Source organism: Salvelinus alpinus, chromosome 30, assembly GCF_045679555.1.
Source record: "Salvelinus alpinus chromosome 30, SLU_Salpinus.1, whole genome shotgun sequence".
NCBI classification, from domain to species: Eukaryota; Metazoa; Chordata; class Actinopteri; order Salmoniformes; family Salmonidae; genus Salvelinus; species Salvelinus alpinus.
In genome coordinates this window covers 9,284,663-9,307,435 of record NC_092115.1, presented here as the reverse complement: position 1 = coordinate 9,307,435, position 22,773 = coordinate 9,284,663, and the positions used below count along the sequence as shown (strand labels likewise).

The window sequence follows — 22,773 nt, the reverse complement described above, 5'->3', positions numbered from 1 at the left end:
TGGTGTTGTCTTAGGTCTCTCTTTATGTGGTGTCTCTCTTGTCGTGATGTGTGTTTTGTTCTATATATATCTTCTTCTTTTTCATCCCTTTCCCGCAGGGGAGGCCTTTTGGTAGGCATCATTGTAAAAAATAATTTGTTCTTAAACTGACTTGCCTGGATAAATAAAGGTTAAATAACTATATATAATTTTTTACCATTATGCTAACATTAGTTATTATCATCCCCAGTAGGAGTAGCAGGGCTTGAAACTAACTTCTTTGTCCACCACCCACTGTGGCCACAGTAAGATATTTTACCAGCCAATATATTTTTGCCAGAAAAAAATTACTTGAGTCTTTTAACCAAAATATCACAGATTAGAGAAAATATGGGTCATGGCTAGAAGCTTTTGTCGTAGCAGGTTTAGGAAAATGTATTTTATTTAATTTTGATTTTATCAGGGAGTAATACTGAGACGAAGGTCTCTTTTACAGATGATTCCTGAATGACAGAAATTACAGTAAATACACACATCAAAATATACATACAAGCAGAAAGAAAAACGCGATCATAGAAAACAAACACATTCATCAGTAATAAGGTCCACAATCAGGTTTCATAATTTCCCTAGAGGCACCAAAACATAAAAATGTAAGAACATTTTGAAGACTGTTCCACAAATAAGCTGTAAGAAAAGCTGATTTACCTAACTCAGTACAGGCCAAAGGAATTTCCAGAGTTAACAATCCCTGAGACTGGGGGTGGTAAACTCCTACATTTTCTGTGCACAAAGTTGTATAGACTTGACACTTTGCGAAAGTAAAAAATTGCATTATTTAGAAGGAGTGCAAGGTCGAATTGAGTTTTGCACACGTGTACTTCACAGAGGAGGCGTTCCCTCGCGGAAATATGCAAATACATGCAACAACGTGCTAATAGGATCTTGCTAGCTTGTTCTTGGCTTTGCCCACTATGCTTAATTTCCGCCCACTGTAAACAACACAGATTAATTATCTTGGATTAGTTATACTATATGCATAGTCACTTTAACACATGTACATGCTACCTCAATCAGCCTGACTAACCGGTGTCTGTATGTAGCCTCGCCTCGTATATAGCCTGTCTTTTTACTGTTGTTTTATTTCTTTACCTACCTATTGTTCACCTAATACCTTTTTTGCACTATTGGTTAGAGCCTGTAAGTAAGTATTTCACTGTAAGGTCTACTACACCTGTTGTATTCGGCGCACGTGACCAATAAACTTTGATTTGATTTATAAATATATTTTGATATTTCTGACTAGAAGCCTCAAACATTGAAAAACAACCTAGCTTGTGAACAAAACAAAGGAAATAGTCAAGAAACACAAGGACAAAGTCTCACTTTAGTAGACGTTCAGAAAATTAGACCAACTTGTATGCCTGTGTGCAGCGCTTCTAAGAATGTGCGCTCAGCTTCCCAGCCAGACAGTGTTGCTGCTTGTCATGATAGGATTAATAGTTCTTTATGTGATTAGCGTTAGCTACCAGCTATGAAATAAAATGACAAACACTTTGAAAACAGCGACTGCAGGATTTATTTTTGTGCACATACTTGACTTCGAAATATTTTGTATTCTAAAATGCGAGGAGAAGTAACACCACTGATGGTTAAAAAAAACAATCATGAGAAATTTTTGGGGTGGGTAAATTAGGATTTTCAGGAAAGGAGGCAACAAAATGCTCAAATCTAAGGACATCATTCCTTAATTTACTAAAGTGATATGATTAATCATTTTGTTTACAATGTTATTTCCCTTCATTTAAATAGAGTAACACCAAGTGACACTGGATTTAGACACACCTATATTAAGGAATATTATTAGCCAATCACACCCTTTTAGTAAGTCATAAATGTGAGGACCCTATGGCTGTTTGCCGCTGGAGAGAATGCTCAAGGTCCTTGTATATCATCAATGAGTGATTTTCAAGGCGGTAACACCAATGACAAAACTGAGGGACACACATATTAGTAAAAAAAAAAAAAAGGTATTTAATTAGCCTTTGTTTTTATTGATTTATATAATAGATTAGATATGTCTAAATACCAAAAATAGGACACTTCAACTCTACGCATTGCTAAGTAAGCCAATTTGCTTACCCTAAGTGCTTTAAACAAAGTTTTCCATTATAAATGACTTGCATTATGTTTTATCATTGATAAACAGTTCAATAACAATTTAATTTTAACATGTTTTTCGTGGTTACAATAGCAAGGGACGCAAATGTCACGCAATTCCAGAACAACCCTGTTTTTTGGGGGATTTGTTGTTGTTATTTACCTGTAACCAGTTCAAGAGAAAAGAAAAATAAGATTAAAGCGGTTCATCTGTGACTGTCTGCCCCCGGCCTGTGTTTATGGTTTTGGGATCCTAAAGAACCAGGGGGATTGACAAAATACGCATTCGGCCAGGGAGAAGGTCTCTGCGCTGAAGCCAAAGAACCTGGTTAGAGACAGGAGGGTCTTCACCTCGTACTTCCTGAGCCTGGTGGTCATCCTAGGCCTTTGTCATGGGCTGTCTCAATGAACTAGGCAAGTTCTTAACTGACTTGCCTAGTTAAATAAAGGTTAAATATTTTATTTTTTGCAACACATTATGGAATGTAATCTCTCCTGTACAACCCAAAGGAAATTGCTAATCGGTACAATAGCCTATTAAACATACGTAGGCTATGAAATACAATATAAAATCAAAAAGAGGGAACTGCATGAGAGGTAGATATGCTAGGTAGGAGGTGGGTAAAAAAAAAAGACGTCCTCCCACAATCGGCGTGCGTTTTCGTTTCAGTTTTTACGGTAGTATTTACATTAGAAAAAACTCAGGAAGTGGCCAAAGATCACAGAAACTAGTCCGACGGAAAGGAAATAATGGTACCATTTCAATTGTACACTCCTCGCGTCCTCTCTCCTCGTATCCTTCTCAAAATCCATTGGAGGAGAAAGTCAGAGCGGCGGGACCTCTGACTTTGTCATCCAATGGGTTTTGAGAAGGATACGAGGGGAGAGGACACGAGAAGGAACGATTGAGATCTTCCCATTTATCTTCTTTTTTTTTTTTTTTTTACAAAAAGCCGCAGAGGCCACTATGGAATGACTGTATAGTGTGGCATACCACCCGCTTTTACTTCAAGCACAGACCAGCGGCGGCTGTGCGTGTTGCAGCACCTCCTAGAAGATCCCCTATTGGCTCTTTCTTAGGGGAATGCGCTTGTTTTGACAACTCATTTGATTGTTGGATATGGATTGAAAGGACGACACGGACTGCAGGTTAAACCGTTGAATTCGTAACCGTTTCTACATCTTGCAACCTATGCAAATCGGATTATTCTTGGTAGGCTAAACATAGGAATTGAGTTTATAAACGCGCGTTCCTTAAAAAAAAAGGGGGGGGGGGGGAGATTGACTGGATTGAAATGACCATGTCCGAGGAGAATATTTCGGGGTGTCGGGGGAAAGAGGAAGAGAGCGAGGATGAGAGTGAAATCTTGGAAGAAAGCCCTTGCGGTCGCTGGCAGAAGAGAAAGGAGCAGGTACTGTATTTCTCAGATAGTTGTTCAATTCGTGGATGACACATGCGCAATGTACAGCTTGTTTTTAGTTCGCCAATGAATGCCGAACTCTTCAGTTGCGCAATAAGGGTCACGTCCAGGTGGCTACAATGTTGCAGATTAAATTATGTCAGCTCTATACATTGTTCTGTTCCACTGGCCTTACGTGACAGCGAAACATGTCCGTTCTGCTAAATATGTGTATGTTGTAATGCCTGAAATGTTGTAGCTAGCTTAAAAAAAATCTTAACATTCTAACATATGATTTTTCTTTTGGCTGTTTTCAAGTAACTTAGAGAAACGTATAGCCATTGTCATATTTTGTATTTGTCATTTTATTATGAATATATGTCTAGAGCGCCTTCCAAACAGTCCAACTAATTTTAGTAAGATCTCCCTTCTTAAGACATTGTTTGGGATGCACAGAATATAGGATTATTATATCAAATTGATAGGTAAACTGCTTCTTCGGGCCTTTTGAAGATCTGTTGATCTATGGAGAACATGTGTACCTCAAACACACAATGTCTTTAAAGGGGAAATCTGTACCCCGCCTCTGTTTTGGTAAATAGCTAAAGGATGGGGCTGAAGAAATGTAACATCTCAAATTGACAAAGCTATGGATGCAAAGACGGACCATCCATGAGATAGTTTTAACCTTGTTTTGAGGCTATACAGTGTTTAATTTTATTTTATATATATTTAATTTGTTTTACAAAGATGGAGCAAAACATGCTTCGTTTGGGCTCTGATGGGGTACGACGCTTTTACTAAACTCAGGAGGCATTTATTACATTGACTATTGAAGAATGCAATCTTAAGTTGCCCCTTATCCACTTGAATTTGTTGTGATGCATCGAAACATCCAAGTAGGATTTGTTACGCCCTGACCTTAGAGAGCCTTTTTATTTCTCTATTTGGTTAGGTCAGGGTGTGATTTGGGTGGTCCTTCTAGTTTGTCTATTTCTTTGTTGGCCGGGTATGGTTCCCAACCAGAGGCAGCTGTCTATTGTTGTCTCTGATTGGGGATCATACTTAGGCAGCCTTTTTTCCCACCTTAGTTTGTGGGATCTTGAGTTTGTTTAGTTACTGTGTAGCCTGCAGAACATTGCTTTCGTTTATATATATATATATATATTTTATTTTTATTTTTTTGGTGTTCATCTAATAAAGAAAGATGTACGCTTACAACGCTGCACCTTGGTCTCATTCCAACAACGGACGTAACAGGATTCCATGGGAAAATAGCAGAACACACAACATGTCTACAAAGTATATACATTGGCAAGATATGGACAACAACAATTGTGTGGAAAAAATCATTTCCACGTCAAAATGGGAGACATCCTTTGAGAGTAGCACGTTCTCGCCCGGCTCGATAGTTTTAAATTAGGCTATTGGGTGTTGAAGTGACAATCGAACAGCAGTAAATATTACAGATTGCACTTCTTTTTTTCTTTTTCCGCTTCAGAGATGTTAGCATCATGAGCTTCTCTTCTTGTACGGTTAATGTAGCAGTGCTGTTCTGCAGTGACTGGGAATCATTTTGGCCTGGCTGTGTAGATGGGGGTGGCAGGTAGCCTAGCGGTTAAGCGCGTTGGGCCAGTAAGGTCGCTGGTTTGAACCCCTGAGCTGGCAAGGTGGAAAAATCTGCTGTTCTGGCCTTGGGCAGGGCAGTTAACCCCCCCCCCCAACAACACCTGCTTCTCGGTCGTCGATGACATGGACGTCGATTTTATTTAAGGCAGCACCCGTCCCCGCACCTCTCTGATTGAGGCGGCAGACCCATTTTCGGTTGAATGCGTTCAGTTGTGCAACTGACTAGATAACTTTCCCCCTGACAGACAATGACAGCATAGGGGTTAGGTGTGAGGCTGGGGTTTGGCAAATGAGGTACCTGTGACTGGGTGATGAAATGTGTTATGTACGTAGACAGACACTTCGCTGTGAAATCCAATAACTATGATTGAAGTACTATGAGGGGCCTAGCATACCACATATAGGCGTCGCGCAGTCATCGACATTGGGTGAAGGGGGTGTAGCCATAGTATAGGCCTCCGTTGCAAAAACTTTAGAGAGCTGATGAGCTACAGGTTTTCGTTCCTCCCTTCAATGTTTTCTCACATATTTTTTTAACATTCAGCAGTGGTCCTGTAGGCTTACTCGGTGCTCTGACAATTGAACAAAGTCATGGTCATACCAATATGGGCCAATGATTGTCCAGTCAATCAAATCACCAAGTGGTGGGTAACTTTTTACACAATGCAATCTACACAAGGCTTCTGAGTTTGTGTTCGCCCATTGCATTCTCTAGATACATGTTTTTTTTAAGTATACAAACTTATCATGTTTAAACATGTGTCTGATAATGGGGGTTGTCTGACCCAGTCACCCCCTAACTCGGCACCTATGATACCATACTAGTCCGTTCTCCTGCCATAAAGTCTGTGTCAAGACGTACTGATGACACTGTTTCCCCTATATACTTGTATGTGTGTGTCAAGGGGGTTTAGGGCAAGGTGTGTCGTGTTAGAACAAGCCATTTGTACAAAGAGACTGAAAGCCAGGTTTGTTTGCAGAGTTTTTCCACTCAATATGTTTAGTGCCGTCGCTCTGAGGAATGCCTGTTAGATTTTTATGAGGAGGCTTGTGGTTTCTAGGAGACGGAGAGTATGAGGAAACTGCAATGAATGTGTCCTGGTGGAAACAACAGATTACCAACATTAGCCTCTTCTCTTTTGCTTTCATGGGCAGTGTGTTTCCATCTTTCGTCCAGGCATGAAACCCCAGTTTGTATTTCGTAAAATGTCTGTTCTCTATGTCGGTATACCTTTTACAGTGCTGGTTGGAGTACTGTTCTCCTGCTAGGACCCAGTATGATTAAGACTTTACATAGAAAAGGCCTAATAATCAATGTCTATTTCTATTGTAAACTTCACATACTAGTTTTTTTGAAGTATACTTACCTAACCCTTGGCAGTACACCACCCTAACCCTATGCCTTGGCAGTATACCTACCTAGCCCTTGGCAGTACACCACCCTAACCCTATGCCTTGGCAGTATACCTACCTAGCCCTTGGCAGTATACCTCCCTAGCCCTTGGCAGTATACCTCCCTAGCCCTTGGCAGTATACCTCCCTAGCCCTTGGCAGTATACCTACCTAGCCCGTGGCAGTATACCCACCTATGCCTTGGCAGTATACCTACCTAGCCCTTGGCAGTATACCTACCTAGCCCGTGGCAGTATACCCACCTATGCCTTGGCAGTATACCCACCTATGCCTTGGCAGTATACCCACCTATGCCTTGGCAGTATACCTACCTATGCCTTGGCAGTATACCCACCTATGCCTTGGCAGTATACCTACCTATGCCTTGGCAGTATACCCACCTATGCCTTGGCAGTATACCCACCTATGCCTTGGCAGTATACCTACCTATGCCTTGGCAGTATACCTACCTATGCCTTGGCAGTATACCCACCTATGCCTTGGCAGTATACCCACCTATGCCTTGGCAGTATACCTACCTATGCCTTGGCAGTATACCCACCTAGCCCTTGGCAGTATACCTCCCTAGCCCTTGGCAGTGTACCCACCTAGCCCTTGGCAGTGTACCTCCCTAGCCCTTGGCAGTATACCTCCCTAGCCCTTGGCAGTATAACCACCTAGCCCTTGGCAGTATACCTCCCTAGCCCTTGGCAGTATACCCACCTAGCCCTTGGCAGTGTACCTCCCTAGCCCTTGGCAGTATACCTCCCTAGCCCTTGGCAGTATAACCACCTAGCCCTTGGCAGTATACCTCCCTAGCCCGTGGCAGTATACCCACCTAGCCCGTGGCAGTATACCTCCCTAGCCCGTGGCAGTATACCTCCCTAGCCCGTGGCAGTATACCTACCTAGCCCGTGGCAGTATAACCACCTATGCCTTGGCAGTATACCTACCTATGCCTTGGCAGTATACCCACCTAGCCCTTGGGGGGCATCAGCCCTCCTTTTGTCAACTTTGACAAGGGTTCAGCATTGGTCAGATTTGAAAGACAAATCCAACACAATAAAAGACTGCAATTATGTTATTTATTATAATAAATGACTGCAATTATGTTTGCCTATTCTCTTTTCCACATATTTTGACATACTGTTTCCAGAGACTTTGCGCTATAGAGGGGTCGGCAAATTACCATGGCAATTAGTTATTTTTTTACATTTTTTTTTTATAGCTATCTACAAAGCTTACAGTTTAGACAACCGGTCAATGTCCTATAGGGTACCCTGCAATTAAATGAATGATTGAGTGTTGTATACTGTGACTCTGGAAAGTACTGACTGACACGACATAACAGGAAACCCCACATTCCTCTGCCAATGTATAGCTGTAACTGTCTCTAAGACAGTCTCATACAGAACAGGCAGCCTATATACACATTTCTAGTTTTTTTTTGTTGATCTGTCATCCAGAGTTTGTACATTGGATGATATATGAACTTATATAATTACATTTTGCACGCAGCTGATGCATAGACAATTTTACTTTTGCTAATGTTTCCCAATGTTTCCAAATGCATTCAATAATTCAGGAAGATGCTGTCATCACTAGCATGTGAGTCAACAGAAAGCACCACATTGGCACAATAGAAATCCTTGTTGGTAGAATGTTGGCAAAACGCGCAGCGTCACAAGACTACCATTTAGCTGGCGGATCTGATCTCGGAACGGATGGAGGGATGTCTGGCTGGGCCGGGGCGAATTAAATGAGAGTAGATAAAACTTTTCGCAAATCCCACTGTGATCATTTTCCAGGACATTGGCTTGATGAGGCCATCTCTCTGTTCACATTTGATGTGGGTGTTCAGAGTAAATTCATAACTTTTCAAATGGTTAGTGTACACAAATTTTTGCAACTGAGACATTATTTTATTTTATTTTTGCTTAATCCTCTCAAATGTGGACTCTATTGAAATTTAAGTGACATAGAGACTGAGCCAGACTCTTAAACTGGCACACACTCGCTCCCTTAGTCTAATCTTCCCTTTTGGCAGTCGATCGGCAGAGCGAGCCACATTTGCCCGAGTCATAGCTGTGACAAAAGCATGAGTTATGTCTGGAGGTAACCTTCAACTTTCCATCAGGAAAGCCCTCGTGCTATAATCATTGTAGTGGACTCTAGGCTCTAGGTTTTGTCTCTAAGACTGGAATAAATGCAGTACTGTAAGCAACATCCTATCTGTAGGTTCTACCGTATAGGGGATACACATTTATGGGGAGCATTTTCATTTATTTGGGGAAAACTTAAGTTATTCTTTTTTGCGAATAGAACATCACTATTTGGGAAATACAATGGGACCTTTTTTAAGAGAGATGAACATGTCAGGAATGAAGTCATTTGGATCACCTGAAATGTTAGGTAAATTCACTTCAAAACCGCATCAAACATTTTTATTGAACATTTTAAGAATTGTGTATTTAACAACAAGCTGTCTTAATGCAGAATTAGACATTTCAAAGTGTTTTTGTTGCTACTGCTGCTCCTGTGTTATTCAATTTCTCCAAACGTCTAATTTCAAAGTTAAGGGTTAAGTTTAGGCACTCATTCCAAACGGTTAAGGTTTGGGATAGAGATAAAAATAAAATGTGTACACGACTGGGATTAAACACGCAACCTTCTGATCCAGAGTCATGGGATGACACCTGTCCAACCCCGACCGCAACACCCAGGTCTACTTGATGGTTATGGCACTCGCTGTTTCCCCTAGCGGCTCGTTTTGAAGGCATTTCCAGACGTCCTCTTGAATGTCCTAGCTGGTATTTACATGGGTATTCTAACCATTTAGCCCATTTACTGTATCTGATGTGATTTATAAAGCTACCCCCCAAAAAAATGTCCCTGGCCTGCTTGTTTGCCAGTGTTAAAACAAGCATGAATTATACCCGTAGTAGTTAGTAAGGTTGGCAATTGAAACCTTGAAACTAAGAACCTAAATCTGTGTTTAGAAAATGTGTTGATATGACATTTTCTAGTTTTATAGATATAACTGGATGAGTATACTCATATATATCTCTACAAATGTCATATCACTCAAATTGTCCCTAACAGATACATGTATGTTTTTTTGTTGCAAGGGTTCAATTGATGGCTTAAACGTCACAGCAAAAAAATCCCATGGTATTCAACCCATAGCCCAAGATTATGATACTATGATTATATTCTGATCTGTGTCATCACAAAGTAACATCAGGTAATTTTATTAGATGTTTGACACCGGAGTTAGTTAATCCAATTTTTTTTTAGCCGTACCTTGAGTTGTCCTATGTAGGCCAGTCGATGCAGCATCCCACGATAATCCTAATATCAGGGAAATGTTAACTAATCGGAATTCAGGACACGATGCTAGCTAATCTAATCAAATAATAACACCATTTAAATGTTGTGTACGCAGTTTTACAGCAGGTGTAAAAGGTGCAGTGAAATGCTTGTAGTTCCCTCAACATTGCAGTACAATAGTCAAAAACAACAAGTCAAATAACAAAAAACAGTAATAGAAGAGGTCTGATATGTACACAATAGTATAGCCCTTCCCCCCCACCTATCTGTGCCCTTGACCATGGCACTTATTTATCCTGTAAATCGCTCAGCATAAATAAGAGCGTCTGCTAAATGACAAAAAAAATGTAAGTATGACTGTATTTACAATATAACATGGGTAGTGTCAAAATTTAAATAACGGATTATCGTAGATGATGTCACAACTGACCTAATATAGACAACTCAACGTAACATTAATTTCACCCAAACACAGATATATATATATATATATATATAGATTGGCTGAACCCTCCATTAAGTGGTACAGCAGGATAGGAAGAACTTTAATGTCCCGAGGCGAAAACTGTCTTAGACACACAGTACTGCTGTATATAAACTAGACACTGTACATTACACACTCAACTTAAAATAAATAAAAAAAATTAATCCATTGCACGTTACCCATGTCATAGATATTGTACACGTCGTACAACCACATACATATTACACAACTGCATTGACACATTTTGTCAGTGGCTCAGTAACACAGCTCGGGTAAAAAAAAAAAAAAGATTTTTAGGTATTTGATGGACATGGCAGTGCAGGATGCTTATACCTGTTCAGCTTACACGTAGCGACCCTATAGGGACTGCCCGAGGGGACGAGCTGATACTCAGAGAGAATTACATGGGAGAGGTCTGAAATAATCTCTGATAATGGTCTGTTCAACAGTAAAGAAGGCTACTGCCTCACACCCATGATCTTCATGGCAATTTGAGAGGCCTAATATGGGAGAGCTCTTCTTCGCCTCTGGACGATATGACTCTAGTCACGAGCATATCCTGAGGAGTTCCAGAGATGGTGTGTGTGTGTAGATTATCAGATCGTATCAGGAACCACATCAATAAGATAACATTCCTATTATGTTTTTCTGGAACCCGCAATCTTTTGAGGACAACCAGCTTATTTACACCTGAATAGCTCCCTTTAGGAAAGAAAAGCAAGCCCGGCGTGGGTTTCTGTCCTTTGTCACCCTCTCGGCTCACTGCCAGCGAAAAGCACATCCAGAAAGACATCTGTGTTGCAACATGGATGGCCTTGTTCCTGTTGTGTTTTTCTTCTCCCCAGGTTTCTTGGAAAGGCAACGGACGTGGGCGTTTTTACTTGTTTCTAAACTCTGGGCTTTGTGGGCGGAATACGCTCTAGCCACTACTTGTAAACGTATACCATGAGTGTGTGGTGTTACTTTGCACCCATGGGAATTTACACTGAAAACCTGTCAGTCACTCATGTTCATGGCTTGGTGTGTAAAGTACCAGTCAAAAGTTTGGACACACCTACTCATTCCAGGGTTTTTCTTTATTTTTACAAATTTTCTACATTGTAGAATAATAGTGAAGACATCAAAACTATGAAATAACACACATGGAATCATGTAGTAACCCAAAAAAGTGTTAAACACATCAAATTATATTGGAAAATGTTTTGCAACGGAAACAAGAGTTGTTATATTGGCCAAATTTAGATAGGTCCCTCCCCGTTTCGTTTGCTGCCGGTTGGTTCATAGAGTAAACGGTAAGCAGTTTCCGTTACAGAGCGTTTTTGCAACGGAATCCGACTAATGAATACACCACTACTGGTTGGTCCACTGATTGGTCAGGCCTCCTCTCTCTTTAGACTTTGCAAGAGCATGTCACCCCTCTCCTGGGCTGCATTCCATTCCAAAAAAATCCTTCCCCCAAAATGCTCCCTTTCCGTCACATTCAAGGGGGGATCCCCAAAATAAGAAGGGGGGGCCAGCAAAGGGATGTAAGTGATTGGAGGGAGAAGTTACATGGCAGTGCAGGATGCTTATACCTGTTCAGCTTACACTTAGCGACCCTATAGGGTCTGCCCGAGGGGATGAGCTGATACTCAGAGAGAATTACATGGGAGAGGTCTGAAAGAATCTCTGATAATGGTCTGTTCAACAGTAAAGAAGGCTACTGCCTCACACCCATGATCTTCATGGTAATTTGAGAGGCCTAATATGGGAGAGCTCTTCACCCAGTTTCTCTTTTTATTTTTTCCTCTACGCCAGTTAGAAAGTAGATTTTTTTTTTTTTTTAAAGCCAAAATTTAAGACCTCTTCAACAAAATCTTACTTCTCAGATCTGTCACCACTGTAGCTGAGATCCACCTTTTTCCCCCCAGGAATATGTATGTATGTTTTTTTTGCCTTCTGTCACAGCCAGGCTCTGGCCCAGCTAAACACACGTGATGCATGAGTCATCGCTTAAAGTTTGTGGCTGGTTTATAGTGAGCTATAAGTGTACTGTACAGTTGCTTTCCAGATAACTGCCGTGACACCAAGGTCGGGCGGGTCAATCAATAATGTGGCCCATCTTTTGAGGTTGAACATCAATATTATCTTTTCTACCACACCGGAACCACACGCCGAATACATTCTTTACAGTCAATAGTGATGGGTCCTGTGAGATATGTCACTGTGTCTACAAAACAGTGCACCGTGACTTGCCAAGAATTACCGTAATATTTTGAGTTAGACGGAATGGCACTTAATAATCACTGCCTTCTCAAGGACATCGTCAAAAGAGACATTTTGAAGAGTCCTGCTGCAAGAGCTGCTATTCCAATGATGGAGAATACAGAAATCCTTTTTTAAGGTGGACAATATTACTATATTACACCACTGGAATAATACATGATATTATATGGTTGCTATCGGAAATGCCTTTGCATAGAACAGTTATTTTTTTATATATATATTTTTGTAACCCTTGATGTTTTTTGGTAGCCTGTACACAATTATTAAATATTTTATATGATCCTTTCTTTGAAAATATTGGGTACAAGAGAGACCTGTAAATCACCAAAACACTAGGTTGGGTTGTTGTGCAAGCCAACAGTAACTCAGTACTCTACATATGAGCTGAGCGCTTCAGGATCAGGAGAAGCGTATGAGCTGGAGTCAGATGTTGAGGGAGGAAGTATCTCCTCTTTTTATCTCAAGGCTTATTGAAGGGAAATGAGATTTTTACAATGTTGCAGGAACTAGGCCACTGTCTTCATACCGTCCCAATGTGGTAAATGTGTCCGAGGTTTGAGTTACTCTACAGCCTCCGCAGATGCTGCCTCAAGACATGACCCCAAAGACACAAAATTATAATAAATTAATCTAATCAACGCCAACAATGAGAGTAAATGCCTATCAGGGGACGGAAGAGTGTGGAGGACAATGTTTGAAAATGTATCCATATCGAGGCAAACAGCCCTCAAGATGACCAAGGGATTCCTGTATTAATTTGAATGACATTGTGGCTTCCACTGTAATGTTCACGTGACTTGTTGTGACTTGTCATTATACTGAACAAAAATATAAACACGACATGTAAAGTGTTGGTCCCATGTTTCATGAGTTGAAATAAAAGATCCCAGAAATGTTCCATATGCACAAATGGCTTTATTTCTCTAAAATGTTGTGCACATTTGTTTACATCTTTGTTAGTGAGCATTTCTCTTTTGCCAAGATTTATCCCCCGTCTCCGCAGAAGGCCTTTTTGTAGGCCGTTATTGTAAATAAGAATTTGTTGTTAACGAACTTGCCCATTGTGCTGGGGACAATAAAAGGCCACTCTAAAATGTGCAGTTTTGTCACAACACAATGCCACAGATGTCTCAAGTTGAGGGAGCATGCTGACTGCAGTTGGCATGCTGACTGCAGTAATGTCCACCAAATCAAACTTTATTTGTCACATGTGCCGAATACAACTTACAAGCCCTTAACCAACGATGCAGTTTTAAGAAAATATCCACCAAATAATTAGAGCAGCAGTAAATAACAAGGTGTTGAGGTAATTATGTACATGCAGGTAGGGTTATTAAAGTGGCTATGCATAGGTAATGACAGAGTAGTAGCAGCGTGGGGGGGGGTGCAAATAGTCTGGGTAGCCATTTGATTAGATGTTCAGGAGTCTTCAGGCTTGGGGGTAGAAGCTGTTTTTAGAAGTCTCTTTGACCTAGACTTGGCGCGCTGGTACCGCTTGCTGTGCAGTAGCAGAGAGAACAGTCTATGACTTGGGTGGCTGGAGTCTTTGACAATTTTTAGGGCCTTCCTCTGACACCGCCTGGTATAGAGGACCTGGATGGCAGGAAGCTTGACCCCGGTGATGTACTGGGCTGTACACACGACCCTCTGTAGTGCCTTGCGGTCGGAGGCCGAGCAGTTGCCATACTAGGCAGTGATGCAACCCGTCAGGATGCTCTCGATGGTGCAGCTGTAAAACCTTTTGAGGATCTAAGGACCCATGCCAATTATTTTCATTCTCCTGATGGGGGAATAGGTTTTGTCGTGCCCTCTTCACAACTTGTGCTTGGACCATGTTAGTTTGTTGGTGACGTGCAACTTGAAGCTCTCAACCTGCTCCACTACAGCCCTGTCGATGAGAATGGGGGCGTGCTCGGTCCTCCTTTTCCTGTAGTCCACAATCATCTCCTTTGTCTTGATCACGTTGAGGGAGAGGTTGTTGTCCTTGCGCCACACGGTCAGGTCACCAGCGCTGTATAGTTAATTTCTCTACCATAAGCAGCCTCCAATAATGTTTTAGACAATTGGCCGTCCAACCGGCCTCCAATAATTACCACTTATTTATATTGACAGATTTTCCTTATATGAACTGTAACTCTGTAAAATCCTTTTGTTGCATGTTTTGTTTTTGTTCAGTGTAGTTTTATTTTTACACCGCAGTAAGCCTTTATGCTTGCAGACAGTCTGATAACGTGTCAAAAGGAGGGGGGCTGGCCGGTGGGCCGCTTGAACTCTCAGGTAGAGTGTGACCGCGTTATGACATGTTCCCTGGTTAACAAATGTTTCATTAACAAATGACTTTAACAGACTTGAAATGGAATTGACCCAAATCCTGTTAAAGTGAGCTGAACAGTTTTAATTTACTGCTTGAGTTCTCTGGCACAATGCATTCCTTGGCAAAGGGAACCACTAGGAATTGTGGTGACTGTGATAGCCTGCCTGAGATAATTAGCCAGTGACTTACTGTGGCAAATTGCTATTTGTTGACATGCGGGTCACATCATGTTGTACAGGAACTTGCATGCTTTGTGAGCTTGATGTTACTGCCTGATTCAACCAGTATGAAGGTTATGGCCAAAAAGTGGGCAAGAAATAACCACTTTGAAGGGCACTTTAACATTCTTCTATAAGCTTTTCAGCCAAAGTGGATCAATGTAACACTGCAACAAAGGAATTACATTTTGTAAATGGGTCGTGTAAAATAATGCAATATTGGGGGTTTCTCAGAATCAAAATTAGGAAGAGAGAATAATGGATTAACTTTTCCAACGCTAGTTAAAGATTGGCTTTTATTCTGGTGCTGCTCTGCACATACACACTTGTTAGCTAGCTAGCTCTGGTCCAACGTTAGTCAAGCCAACTCTCTGAAGTTCAAAGACATTCAAAGTTCCTTCATAGAAGCCGCTCCTCCGTAGGTATAATTCTGTGGGCCTAATTCAGATAATGCATGTCATAAGATGCCCAGCACTTCAAGCCAAGCCTCCTCCTCCACCCTCTCTTGCTCTCTCCCCACCCTCAAATTTCAGTCGTATCTCGTGCCCTACATTTGTCTGTCCAGTGCATGTAAACAACTATAGATGACCTGCTCCAGCAAGCTGATCTAGTCACACTGATTGATTGGTGAAGTAATTTAATGTTGCACTAAATGTAAAAAGTGTGTATATATTTCGAAGGTATAAAAAAGGAAATAAACTCAGCAAAAAAGAAACGTCCCTTTTTCAGGACCCTGTCTTTGAAAGATAATTTGTAAAAATCCAAACAACTTCACAGATCTTCATTGTAAAGGGTTTAAACACTGTTTCCCATGCTTGTTCAATGAACCATAAACAATTAATGAACATGCACCTGTGGAACGGTCGTCAAGACACTAACAGCTTAGACGGTAGGCAATTAAGGTCACAGTTATGAAAACTTAGGACACTAAAGAGGCCTTTCTACTGACTCTGAAAAACACCAAAAGAAAGATGCCCAGGGTCCCTGCTCATCTGCGTGAACGTGCCTTAGGCATGCTGCAAGGAGGCATGAGGACTGCAGATGTGGCCAGGGCAATAAATTGCAATGTCCGTACTGTGAGACGCCGAAGACAGTGCTACAGAGAGACAGGATGGACAGCTGATCATCCTCGGAGTGGCAGACCACGTGTAACAACACCTGCACAGGATCGGTATATCCGAACATCACACCTGCAGGACAGGTACAGGATGGCAGCAACAACTGCCCGAGTTACACCAGGAATGCACAATCCCTCCATCAGTGCTTAGGCTGAGAGAGGCTGGACTGAGGGCTTGTAGACCTGTTGTAAGGCAGGTCCTCACTAGACATCATCGGCAACAACGTCGCCTATGGGCACACACCCACCTTCGCTGGACCAGACAGGACTGGCAAAAAATGCTCTTCACTGACGAGTCGCGGTTTGGGGCAGTGTGTCACAGCATCATCCTACTGAGCTTGTTGTCATTGCAGGCAATCTCAACGCTGAGCGTTACAGGGAAGACATCCTCCTCCCTCATATGGTACCCTTCCTGCAGGCTCATCCGTACATGACCCTCCAGCATGACAATGCCACCAGCCATACTGCTCGTTCTGTGCGTCATTTCTTGCAAGACAGGAATGTCAGTGTTCTGCCATGGCCAGCGACGAGACCGGATCTCAATCCCATTGAGCACGTCTGGGACCTGTTGGATCGGAGGGTGAGGGCTAGGGCCATTCCCTCCAGAAATGTCCTGGAACATGCAGGTGCCTTGGTGCCTTGGTGGAAGAGTGGAGTAACATCTCCCAGTAAGAACTGGCAAATCTGGTGCAGTCCATGAGAAGGAGATGCAGCTGGTGGCCACACCAGATACTGACTGTTACTTTTGATTTTTACCCCCCCCCCCCCCCCTTTGTTCAGGGAAACATTCTTCAATTTCTGTTGGTCACATGTCTGCGTAACTTGTTCAGTTTGTCTCAGTTGTTGCATCTTATGTTCATACAAATATTTACACATGTTGAATTTGCTGAAAATAAACGCAGTTGACAGTGGAACTTTTTTTTATTTATAATTTTTTGCTGAGTTTATATAAACACTGTTGTGTTTGAACCAGTTCAGAACTTTACTTTGCTTATCAGAACAGTGGAACTGGGGGAAAATAATGGTTCTGTTCAGAACAAAACGATTGGAAAATAATTTTGGTTTCAACTCCTGCTTTGTTGTGCCTACCAACCTTTGTGGTAAAGAGAGAAACCGCATTAATCTTTTTAGAATTGCATGCAATAACCAGTGCCCCCTAATGTATACTTCTGCCTCAAATATGTAGCTATAATATTGTCCATTTTAGTTGGTGTACTTTTGATAACCAATATCTTTTTTGTTTTGTTGATACAACAGAGTTACACGATTCGTTATGTGTCGAACTGCTTTGCTTTATCTTGGCCAGGTCACAGTTGTAAATGAGAACTTGTTCTCAACTAGCCTACCTGGTTAAATAAAGGTGAAATAAAAAAACTTTAGGGCTTATTCCAAACTTGAGTTCTGTGCTCTCGGCTTTACCTCAGAGGGCTAATACCGTCTGGAGGCCTGCAGACAACACTGGTTCGATTTCCAGTCGATCACAGTGGGGTATGTGGAGGGCTGGAAAACCAATATTTCACCATTTTGGCCTACTGAGACGCCAAGGAGTCTGAGGCAGATTTTGCACAATGCACGTCACAAATAAGACACTCGTACAACTCCAGTCTAAACCACAGCCTATTACATTTTGATAAAGTGGATGACTCAGGCCTTGAATAAGTAACTTTTTTAACGGGCTCGCTGGTGAAAAACCTCGCAGTAAAGTTTTTTTTTTTAATAGAGGTTTCTTCTCAACAACAGCCCTCCCACTGAGTGATAATGTCTGAATCCCAAATGGCACCCTATTCCCTTTATAGTGCACTACTTTTGATCAGGGCCCATAGGGCTCTAGTGGAAAGTAGTGCACTATATAGGGAATAAGGTGCATATTTTTTGGAATGGTGTGTGAGTGAGAGATTATACATCCTGCAACCTTTAGGGGAAGCATGGTAATCAGAACCTGCTGTTGTGTGTACTGAAGACTGCAGTGGTCCAACAAACTGTTTACATCGCATTTGCAAGACATGACTACAAGCCACTGTACTAATTCATGAATGAGAGAACATCTAACTATTGTGCTGGATTGGCTACAATTCTGGATACTATTGTTTTATTTGACAGTGACCACTTAAAAGGAGTACATGTACACCAGCGTTTAAAAAAAAAAAAACATTTCTAGACTATCCCGTCTTAACTGCAGATAGTTTCCGAGTCCCATATTTTTGAGCTGTGACATGAACTGCAACTTGTACAAGGAAATCCGCATGCCGTTCTTCATGCGAATGACAGTCCAACTGTGTTATCAAGTGCTATTTGCTTGTGAAATTGTCATGCAATGCATTCTCCCCATTTGTTGACGTTTTTTGTTTGTTGGTGGCCCACTCCTTTTTGATGGTATGAACCCAACTTTTTTTTAAAGGTTTCTGTTTTTTATATGCTGTAATTTTTCCATGTTTTTATTTATGGTACGACGTTAATGAAGAGGACCTGTATTTACAGTCTGAAGACTGCTTATGTGTCCTCAATATGGGATGGGGGTTTATCTGTGAAGTGGAGGTGCCGCTGTCCTTTATCTGTGATTGGCTCATCCATTTTTGTACTGATTATTGATGACTACAGTATCCTTTCACATTGTAAATATGTTACTGGAACTGACTGACCCTGTATATAACACGCTTAGTTGTCTTCTTTTATATAACTTGTGTGTTTTTGTTCTATCTTTTTGTTGTTATTTTTAGTATTACATTGTTATTGATTACTGCATCTTGCAAGAAAGGCATTTCACTGTAAGACACGTAAAAAAAAATTGAAACTTTAACTTATAAATGTCACGCCCTGACCTTAGAGAGCATTTTATGTCTATTTGGTTTGGTCAGGGTGTGATTTTTAGGGTGGGCATTCTATGTTTTGATTTCTATGTTTTGGCCAGGTATGGTTCTCAATCAGGGACAGCTGTCTATCGTTGTTTCTGATTGGGAACCATACTTAGGTAGCCCTTTTTCCCTCCTTTCAGGGTGGGTAGTTAACTTTGTTTGTGGCACTAATGCCCTGTAAGCTTCACGGTTGTTTTTCGTGTGTTGTTTTGTTGGCGACCATTTTGAAATAAAAAGGAAAATGTACGCTGACCACGCTGCACCTTGGTCTTCTTCCAGCAACGGCCGTGACAATAAATGCCTTATTAGTTAACTGTGGTATCAGAACTCAAAATAATAAGCATGTCATGGAACTCTGAATTTGAGCGGTTAGTCCAACCCCATCCCTCAACGGTTTCCCGAAGCAGTGGTGGGGTGGCTACTTTTTAAGTGATTTTTAAAGGTGACCTTGTATGGCCTGAAATGTAATTAGGTTATTCAAAACAATGGGCCTTTCTCACATTTTACCATCTCCAATAAATACTGTTGCTTTCTACTTCACGTCCAATCACAGGATTTTGAGACGTGCATACAGTGAATGGTTAATAATGGCAGTAATAAAGGTAGTTCTAGTGTGTACAGTGCCTAGTGAAAATCTACACACCCCTTACACATTCACATGTTGCTGTCTTCGAATTTAATCTAGAAAAAGGATCAAATTTGTTTTTGTTTTTCTACAGAACTACACAACCCCTCCTATTAATAAAAAATTAAAAAAATGATTTCTTCACTGCATTAGTCTTCACACCCCTTAGGGCAAAATATGGCCATCGTTTTTGTCAATTGCTCAAGATCAGTACATTTGGTTGGGAATCATTGATGGACAATTTTATTATGTCACAAAAAAACATCAGACCGTTCCTATGGCAGAACTGGAATGCCGTGTCAATCTGTGACCCTGGGAAGAGATGATTAGATGTTATTAATGGAGAGAAGCCGCTTGCTTGTTTAAGGCTAAAGTGATTTCGGGAATTGGGACCAGATTTTAAGGGAGTTCTTACATAGAGGTTGACTTATTTATTTTTTTATGATTTTTCAACGCCGATACTGATTTATTGGAGGAACAAAAAAGCCGATACCGATTTAATCGTACGATTTCATATATATTTGTAATAATGACAATTATAACAATACCAAATGAACACTTATTTTAACTTAATATAATACAGAAATAAAATCTATTAGTCTCAAATAATAAAACATGCTCAATTTGGTTTAAATAATGCAAAAAGTGTTGGAGAAGAAAGTGCATGTGCCATGTAAAAAAGCTAGCGTTTAAGTTCCTTGTGCAGAACATATGAAAGCTGGTGGTTCAATATTCCCAGTTAAGTTTTTAGGTTGTAGTTATTATAGGAATTGACACGTTGTCTATTTCTCTCTATATCATTTATATTTCATATGCCTTTGACCTAATCTCGGGAGTTGATAGGCTTGTAATCATAAACAGGGCTGTGCTTCAAGCATTGCTAAGAGCTGCTGGCAAATGCAGTAAAGTTTGAATGAATGCTTACAAGCCTGCTGCTGCCTACCACCGCTCAGTCAGACTCCTATATCAAATCATAGACTTAATTATAATATAATAACACACAGAAATACGAGCCTTACGTCATTAATATGGTCAAATCCGGAAACTATCATTTCGAAAACAAAACGTTTATTCTTTCAGTGAAATACAGAACCCTTCCGTATTTTATCGAACGGGTGGCAACCCTAAGTCTAAATATTCCTGTTACATTACACAACCTTCAATGTTATGTCATAATTATGTAAAATTCTGGCAAATTAGTTCGCAACCAGCCAGGCGGCCCAAACTGTTGCATATACCCTGACTCTGCGTGCAATGAACGCAAGAGAAGTGACACAATTTCCCTAGTTAATATTGCCTGCTAACAAGAATTTCTTAACTAAATATGCAGATTTTAAAAAATGTACGTCTATGTATTGATTTTAAGAAAGGCATTGATGTTTATGGTTGTTGATTGTTTTTTCGCGAATGCGCTTTTGTTAAATCGTCACCCATTTGGCGAAGTAGGCTGTGATTTCGATGATAAATTAACAGGCACCTCATTGATTATATGCAACGCAGGACAAGCTAGTTAAACTAGTAATATCATCAACCATGTGTAGTTAAAATCTTCACATAATCACTAGTTTTTTTTTTTACAAGATAAGTTTAATACTAGCTAGCAATTTACCTTGGCTCCTTGCTGCACTTGCGTAACAGGTGGTCAGCCTGCCACGCAGTCTCCTCGTGGAATGCAATGTAATCGGCCATAATCGGCATCCAAAAATGACGATTACCGAATGTTATGAAAATTTGAAATCGGCCCTAATTAATCGGCCATGCCGATTTTTAATCGGTCGCTCTCTATTAACAATGGGGTTCAAAACATGGGTGCCGAGGTTCATGGGCATTGAGGAGCACAGGAGCGAGACCGGAGAAGTTGGAAGGCTTGACTGTAACATTTGTTTTCAAATGTAGAAACCCAATAAACACATTATAGATATATTTGCTGACCTGTAGTAGTGTAAAAAATTGGGAAGGCCCAGCCCGGCTGCGGGCTTAGGTCTCTCTAGATATACCTTTCTCATTTGTGGATTTGACTTATTCCAAATGAAGTTGTAAATATAGCTGTCCAGTTGTTTGAACATCGACTTTGGCTGAAAAAGGGGAATCATTTGGAATAAGTACAAAAACCTAGGCAGTAGTCATCTTAACAGAATTAATGCGACCTGCTAATGAAATGGGAAGAGACGACCACCTTATGAAATCCTGCTTAGTGCGCTCCAGGAGTGTTTTGTAGTTGTTTAAACAGAGCCTTAAATGAGCGTGTGACCTTTATCCCCAAATAAGTAAAGACCTGATGCTCCACCTTAAATGGGGCATACCCAATTCCTTCTGCTAACTGATTAATGGGGAGGAGCATACTTTTTGTTAGGTTTAACTTATAACCAGAGAATGTCCCAAAACCTTGTAGCATGTCCAAGAGATAGGGGTATAGACTCCATAGGGTTAGAGATGTATAAAATAAGATTGTCTGCATATAATTATGTTAGGTTGCCCCTTAATATTCCCTTAATCCTCTTCTCCGCCCGCAGGGCGATAGCAAGAGGCTCAATAGCCATATCAAATAGCAAAGGGGATAAACAGCAACCCTGCCTGCCCCCCCCCCCCCCCCCTGTGGACAACGAAGTAGCTGGAGGTAACATTGTTGGCGTGAACAGAACCCACTGGGGACGAGTACAAAATCTTAATCCAGGAAAGGAATGACGGGCCAAACCCAAATCATCTCTCTAGGACTGTAAATAGATATTCCCACTCAACCCGGTCGAAAGCCTTTTCGGCATCAAGAGAGATGACGTCCTCTGGCTGTAGAGTTGAGTGGGCAGAATAAAGAACATTAAATAGCCGGCGCATATTATAGAAAGATTACCTACCTGAGATAAATCCGATTTGGTCAGAGTTTATTATATTAGGCATCACTGTCTCTAAACGGCACGAGAGGACCTTAGTGAAAATTTTATAATCGCAGCACAAAAGGCTTATAGGTTGGTATGAGTCACAGTCTAGGGGATTCTTGTCCTTTTTTAAGC

General features: G+C 41.0%; 1 protein-coding gene across 2 annotated transcripts in view; it reads left to right on the top strand.

Moving 5' to 3' along the window:
* The first annotated feature begins 3,060 nt into the window (after window positions 1-3,060).
* nrbp2a (nuclear receptor binding protein 2a) overlaps window positions 3,061-22,773 on the top strand; it is a 57,777-nt gene continuing 38,064 nt past the window's right edge. For both annotated transcript variants that reach the window (XM_071376897.1, XM_071376896.1), the window contains exon 1: window positions 3,061-3,551. In XM_071376897.1, the coding sequence (XP_071232998.1) occupies window positions 3,435-3,551 (117 nt within the window). In that variant the 5' untranslated portion in view covers window positions 3,061-3,434. The remainder of the gene's footprint in view (window positions 3,552-22,773) is intronic.